This window comes from Cucurbita moschata, unplaced genomic scaffold (genome assembly GCF_002738365.1).
Source record: "Cucurbita moschata cultivar Rifu unplaced genomic scaffold, Cmos_1.0 Cmo_Scf00024, whole genome shotgun sequence".
NCBI classification, from domain to species: domain Eukaryota; kingdom Viridiplantae; phylum Streptophyta; class Magnoliopsida; order Cucurbitales; family Cucurbitaceae; genus Cucurbita; species Cucurbita moschata.
In genome coordinates, this window is record NW_019268540.1 from 3,676,533 (window position 1) to 3,683,784 (window position 7,252).

Below are 7,252 nucleotides of genomic sequence, written 5' to 3' on the forward strand. Positions count from 1 at the left end.
TAAATAATATTTATAGAATGGAAAAGTAAAGTTTGGAAGTAGAAGGGTTTGAATCCGTGTGGATTTTGTTTTGTTGTTCATATTAATTTTAGTTGAAAAATTGAGTCTTTTGTGGAGACTTATTTGTGTAAGCTTTTATTTTCTTTTAAATAATATGAATTGCAGAGAGTTCTAAGTTTGATTTGGTCTTTTTTTTTACACTAATTGTTGTTGATTTGTTGATGAAAAGTTGAAAATTAAAATTATGACTTTTTTTCAAACATTTATTTGAGAGCTCATATAGATTTATTAGGTATTCCATATGATTTTCGGAGAAATAAAAACTTAGATTTGACAACATTTCTCTGTAGCACGATCACATTATTTACTTTTTGCTTCTTAGAGTAAAATTATTGTCAAGATAACCTTTTGGGGTTTCATACCCTTATAAGATCAATTTGTAGCAGTCTAATCCCCACTTGGAGATCAAGCGTCCTCGTTAGCACATTGTTCGGTGTCTGACTCTGATACCATTTGTAGAAGCTCAATCCCATCACTAGTACATTTTGTCCATTTTGACATGTTACATATCACCGTCAATTCTTTTAAGATTTCTTATTCATCCTATCATCAAGACCGGTAGGAGCCCAAGCCCATGACTAGCAGATATTGTCTTTTCCTCTGGGTTTTTCATTTTAAAACATGTCTTCTAAGGAGAGACTTCCCCACCCTTATAAGAAATGTTTTGTTCTCCACCCCAACCAATGTGAGATCTCGTAGGATCACTATCATTCAGCTGCACTCTCAATTTATTCATTACCTCACCATTATTCAATGTCACATTTTTAGTTCAACACGTGAAAATAAAAATTTAAACCTCCAACTCTACGATCGAGGATGAACTGTTCTAACTAGTTGAGCTTTATTCAAATTATTATTTAGCGTTTTAGCTCAAATATATTTTAAGCGCTAACAATTATTCTTTTGTTAATGAAAGATGTTAGGTTCATTGGTTTTCGTATTCTTACAAGTAATTGTTTATAAGTCTGCACATTTATCATAAGATTTGATATCGGGTATTTAAAAAATTGATATTAAATTATGTTTTCATGACATGTGGTATGCAAATAATATTATTCATTGGTTCATAACAAAAGTTGTATGAAACTTCCCAAACGTTACATATTTTATTTTATATAATATGGTATAGACTTTCATGTTTTTCCATTGCCACCTTTCATTTTCTTCGTGGAAACTATATGTTCTTCGATTTTGAACTTTCTAATCCATAAATTTGGCTTTTCTCTCAAGACTATTCGATTCAAACTCCGTATTTTCTTCTCTCGACAAAGACTTTCACTTACCAAATCAAGACTTTTTGTTCTTGATATCGTACACGTTAGATGAAAAAAAATTTAGAACGGTTTTTCAACAAATTTCTTCATCATTTTCTCGTAACAGCTTTAGTTTTCTTAAATCTTGTACCGATAAAGATATTTTATGTAAGAAACCGTGTTAATTGAAAGAATATACAAAAATAACTCGACCGAGTTGATGATTACAAAAATTTCGGGTAAGATGTAAGCAAAAAGACATTAAATCTAATAACCTTCCTCCCGTAGGCATCTCGACCCTCTTACAATCCAACTGTTCCTCTCTAGCTAAGTATTCCGCTATCAAGAGTCCCACAATACGTCCTCTATCATAGAGCAACAATCTTTGTCATGAACCGAATGTAACCCGAACGAGCTCAAACAATGATTTCATAGTATAAAGATGTCGTCCTTCCATTTTTCCACGATTTTGTACCAAAAGTCCATCATCATTATGTCACTATGATTATGTTCATATCTACACATTAATACCGTTTACATTACAAGTGTACGATATAAAGCTGACTGTGTCCCATTAAGCCAGGGACCATTCAGAGAATTGACTAGCTAATAATACCAAGTCAGCAGCAGCCATCCCGGTGTCCAAGCAAATATTAGGCTTTAACAGTCCAAGCCCACCGCTAGCCGATATTGTCCTCTTTGGGCTTTCCCTCTCGGGCTTCCCTTCAAGGTTTTTAAAACACGTGTACTAGGGAGAGGTTTCTACATCCTTATAAAGAATGCTTCGTTCTCCTCTCCAACCGATGTGGGATCTCATCGCTACAAAACTTCAAACACGAAGAAATCAAGATAGGCAGAGTAATGGAAACTTCTTCTACTTCATTTATTATGATCCAACGGACACAAATGCCTGATATCAGAGATGGTAAATTTGACATGCTTATGGCATACACAGGTATCAAGTTTCAATAACAATGGCTATCAGTTGGCTTGGATTGTAGCAGCTAGAACAAGAACATAAAGAACAAAACTAAACCGATCTAACATCAGAAGTGTTATCTTTTTGCAACCAAGTCTAGCCTTAACAACGTTAAAATTACAGTCATTGAAGCAATTTCAAACTTACAAAAGTGTGGTGGCATGTTCATTTGGCTGTGCAAGTTGTGATGGTGACTGGGGAAGGGGGGAGCGGGAGCGGAGTATTGAAGACGTATAACTTTGTTACTTACCGGTTTCGATCACCTCGCTCTCCTTTTTGTTTACTCTGTCCTTTGCCTGGATGTCGTGCTTTTGTGCATCGTCGTTTTCCGTGATCGTTCCCTCGGATGCTGGAGTTCCTGCAACACCATTTTCCTTGATGTTACTAGCATCTGCCTTTTCCTGTTTCATACAGCATGATTCATTAGCTTTCTCAGCTTCAGTTTGTGGTCTGTTTTCCCCTTTATCTTGTCCACCCACCAATGCCACACTTTCAACAGCTGTGGCTACCTCTTGATTTTGAACATTACCATGACTTTGATCTTCTACTTCTTTGCCATCTTCAGCATCTAACTGACCGTTTTTGGTTATCGTCGTGTTACCGGGCACATTCTCAATGCCGGGTTCGTCTTTTGTTTCGACAACGTTCTCGGCCTGTTCATCCTTGGCCGTTTCAATTTCCTTGTCTTTTGTTTCGTCTTCCTTCTTGGCCTGTTCATCCTTGGCAGTTTCAATGTCTTTTTCAGGCTCTTCATCCTTGGCATTTTCAGTTTCTTTTTCTTTTGTTTCATCAACCATTTTAGGCTCTTTATCCTTTTCTTTCTTGATTTCAGCGTGCTCCTTCTCGGACATTTCGACATCTTTAACATCAGTTTCCTTTACACCCTCAGAGTTCTTAGCTTCCTTCTTTTTCGAGCCGGGAGACTTTCTAGCTCGTTTCCTTGGGGGATCTTCCTGTGGGGGAGGCGTTGTCTTAGCCTTCTCACTAATCCTAGCAGATCTCCGAGGCGTCTCACCAGTACTCCAATCAAAATCCGATAATGCAACATCTACAGGGTGTGATTTCAAGTACTGCTCGAGCTGTTTTCGATTACTGATCTCCTCGCCAGTCGGTGCTATGAATATGACTTCGTTCTTTCTTGGTGTACCTCCCTTCTTGGGTGATAACTGGAATGAAATAAAACAGGAACTATCATGATTATCATCATCAAAGCCAAAGAATGAAAGGGAAAAATAGAATCATTCAGACCCAGAATGATTTTTCACAACAAGAACCAGCTGGTGCAAGTAATAAACGTTATCCTCAGTCAAGGGAACACAGTTTTCAGGTTAAAAAAGGAAAACAAATCTTTAATTCCCCCTCTCGTCCGTGTTGTAAAAGCATGGGGCACACTAAAATACGTCCACGGGGTCGGGCAGGGTTAGGGAAGCCATACATACATATATATACATAGATGTCCAAGGGACAGGGCAGGGGACGAGGAAACGGGAATTTCCATCCCTAGCCCTGTTTAGCTAACGGGTAGAAATCTCTCCCCACTCTCACCCCTAATCTCTCTTTTTCTCGACCCCAATTAGGACTTCAAGAACCGAGACATGCGCCTGAAGCGAGTCGTATTAGGGGTGATTCGCTTCGAATGTGGGCTTTTCCTGTTGAGATAGCTCATTAGCTTGTACTGGAGCTCCTCTGTTTCTAAGGTTAGCAGAATGTGATTACAGATTTGTGAATCTGTAAGGCACACATCCTAACCTGATTCTTATAGAATTGATTAACTTTTGAAAGAGAAAGCCCTGTTTTTCTTCCCTAAATATCTCTAAATCTTCCTGAATTTCCTGAAGCCAAGCCCTAAATAGCATCAAAAAGGGCAGAAACTATGAGCAGAAGCAGCCAATTTGTAAGGCAAACACTTCCCAAATCAGGAAAAACCCTAATCACAAAGGCAAAGAGCGAAGGACATTGACAAACCCTAGAACTAAAAACACAGCAGCAACCACAATTCACCAAGAACAGATTAATACCAACGTCAAAAACAGAGAATCAAGCAAAAATTAGAGACACCCAGAAACAGATCCAACAGAAAAACAAAGAAATAAAAAGAATCAAAAAGATAAAAACACAAGAACACGGAAGAAAAAAGAGGGTGAAAAAAAAAACCAGTTTCTTCCAAGAAGGTGGAGCTGGAAGATGAGCAGAAACTTCATCTTTAGCTCCTCCTTCAACTGGGTTTTGAAGCTCTTCTTTGCTCTGCACTCCCACTTCGTCTTCCATCTCTTTTTCCCACTTGCAAACAACACAAAACTTTCAATTCGCTTAGGCCTTTGAGAGTCAAAACTCTTCTATAAACTCTCTCTCTCTCTCTTCACTCTCTCTCTAGATTAGGATTAAGATTAAGATTAAGACGCATTTATGGGTTAAATCAAGAGGGGTCGAAGCTTCATGAAAGTTTAGAGCTTAGCTTCGCCAATAAGTGATGCCTTGCCTTATCTCTCTCCATTCACTTTTATCCATACAAATTTTGCTCACAGAGTAATTTATAAATTAAAAAAAAAAAACAAATAAATAAACCCCAATGAATTAAGTGATCCCTAATCCATATTTTGATTCTAAATCTTTTGCTAAGTTTCTTTAATCAAGGAACCAACCAGTTAGAAACCATTAGCCGCGTTTGACTCACCAAAACACATTTTTTAGCGAACAAAACGGTCAATACACGCGCCAGACAATGGCCGTGAAACCCACGTCCCTATAGTTTAATTTCTATTATTTGTTTTGTCCATTTTAATTCTTATGGTTTAAATATTATCAATTATGCAATCCTGTTTTTTAATTCTATTAAACATAAATGGTCTTTTGATTATAAATTTACATAATATTTAATTATTTAGAAGATGAATTATTATTTTTTTAATATATCATATTAATTTAAATATTTATGGACGTCAATCTAAGTTTAGTTAATAGATAATACACAAATTATAATATTATAGACCAATTATTTAATTTTCTACTTTAAAATTAATGAAATAAATAATATTGACTCAATTGAAAAATACCATTCGGGGTTTAAAGTAAATATACTTAGATTTTAAATTTTGTCTATAAAATTTTTTAATTTGTACGGTTTTTTTTCTAATAAATTTATAATATTTTCGATATTCTTTTAAAATATTGTGATGTAAAATAATATATATATTAAATTTAATGATTTTATTTTATAAAATGATAAATGTGAAGCCACGCGGCGGTGGGGGAGTGGAAAAAAATGACGGCACACGTGGAAGAGTGAATAGCGTTTTTGGATAAGGTCGCTTATCAACTGTATTGGAATCTCACTTTCAGGTCCGCCCACGATTCTCCCCTTTATTTCTCTTTTTCTCCTTTCCAATTCGGGTCTTTTATCATCCACTCTCCTGCCGCCACGTGTTTAGTAAGGTTGCATCTATATATTCGCGTAATATTATTATTCTTGGTGGGCCCTCTTTGAAATTTTGCTTCTAAAATTGTGAATAAAATGAGTTTTTTTTTTTAAAATAAATACTACTTGTTTTACCATATATATTTTTTAAATTAAATTAAATTTTAGCAACTATAAGAGTTTTCAAATCAATTATCAAATACAAATTTAAATAATTAAATAGATTTTTTAATTTTAAGGTGGATAAATCTAATATTTAAAAAGAAATAAATTATCTATTAAACATATTTTAAATTTTGTGCTTAATAAACTCTATTTTTTTATTTTTTATTTTGGCATAATATATTATCCTAATTTTTCAATTTATAATTGGGTTTAAAGTATTTATACGTGACTATCGATTAAAATTTTAGAAATTAACTTTAAAATTAAAAATATTTTTTTTAGAATAATAAAAATTCTAAAAGCAAATGAAGATATAATAAAGTAGCTTTTGAGGGAGTATTTATAGCTAATTTTGTTGGTCAACATTACTTAAAACCCTTTTTTTTTCTCTTAAAAAAAACGTGTTGCCAAAAATATAATTAACAACCTAATAAGATGTGATAGAATAATTTGCATAATTATTATCTTATTAAACTTTTCCATTTATTTTTTCGGAATCAAATCTTTTCTTTTTTGCTTGAAATTTATATCATTTTTATTTTTATATTTATTATCAACTATAATAACAAATCTTTATATATATATGACAAATTTTAATAATATAACACATTTAACAACTTATTTACTATTATAATAATAAATAATTTAAATGTTGCAAGCAAGGTGTGGGGACTATAATTTGTCCCATCCTCGTTTATTATTTTATTTTATTTATGTTCAAATTTTATTAACAAATATGAGGATTAGCATTACAACAATAATGGATTTAAAAAATTTCGATCAAATTTTATTTTATAAAAATTGTGTAAGCGTACATTATTTGTACTTTAATTTGCTATTGTTTTCAACTTATAATTAATATCACCATTACATCATACATATATACATATATATTGAGTAGAAAAATGAATTGCAATTTATTATAAGATATAGAAACTATATAATTAATAGATACAAAAATTGACTTACCACCTAATAATTTTTTTTTATAAATTAATTAATAGCTTTTATCATGTATGTTTCTTTAGGTTAGGTATGTAATTAAAAAAACACATTATTTTCAACCTAATCTCCCTTGATTGTGATATTATTGTCAAATTTAAATTTAATTTATCATTAAAATATTAGTAACTCGGCTTTAGAATTTTATTCCAACTCCATGTATAAATATTAGAACTAGCTTTAATCATCATTTCAAACTTTTTCTTCATAATTAGTCTAGATTGAATCGGCTCGACCTTAAAAGATATAGGTTCAAACTCGGCTCATGCACAAAACTGACATGCTTAAAACACTAATTAGGCTTGGGTCAAGTCGGTGCAACCTCATTGAACCATTGAACCAACGTTTGGGTTGGGTTTTGATGAGTCAATTATATTT

General features: G+C 33.2%; 1 protein-coding gene across 6 annotated transcripts; it reads right to left on the reverse strand.

The window, feature by feature from the left end:
* Positions 1-1,560: 1,560 nt before the first annotated feature.
* On the reverse strand, positions 1,561-4,760 carry LOC111460918 (methyl-CpG-binding domain-containing protein 11-like). 6 transcript variants are annotated; one of them, XM_023104284.1, is made up of 4 exons: positions 4,447-4,760; positions 3,003-3,458; positions 2,543-2,945; positions 1,741-2,132 (listed from the first exon to the last, which is right to left on the reverse strand). In XM_023104284.1, the coding sequence occupies exons 1-4, from the start codon at positions 4,558-4,560 to the stop codon at positions 2,062-2,064; spliced, it is 1,044 nt and encodes a 347-aa protein (XP_022960052.1). In that variant the 5' UTR covers positions 4,561-4,760; the 3' UTR covers positions 1,741-2,061. The 6 variants fall into 6 exon arrangements, with proteins under 6 accessions (XP_022960051.1, XP_022960052.1, XP_022960050.1 ...); XM_023104287.1 differs by having other exon boundaries at positions 2,094-2,140; positions 4,447-4,758; XM_023104283.1 differs by lacking the exon at positions 1,741-2,132 and adding an exon at positions 1,561-1,678 and having other exon boundaries at positions 2,543-3,458; positions 4,447-4,758.
* Between the last annotated feature and the right edge of the window lie 2,492 nt (positions 4,761-7,252).

Bases quoted from the DNA above. Each gene is read 5' to 3' on its own strand.
- LOC111460918 (XM_023104282.1), bottom strand. From the start codon at position 4,560: ATGGAAGACGAAGTGGGAGTGCAGAGCAAAGAAGAGCTTCAAAACCCA. The intron at 3,459-4,446 runs GTTTTTTTTTTC...ATTTCATTCCAG, and splicing joins CACCTTCTTGGAAGAAACTG to TTATCACCCAAGAAGGGAGG. The intron at 2,133-2,542 runs GTAAGTAACAAA...GAAGTTTTGTAG, and splicing joins GAGCGAGGTGATCGAAACCG to CGATGAGATCCCACATCGGT.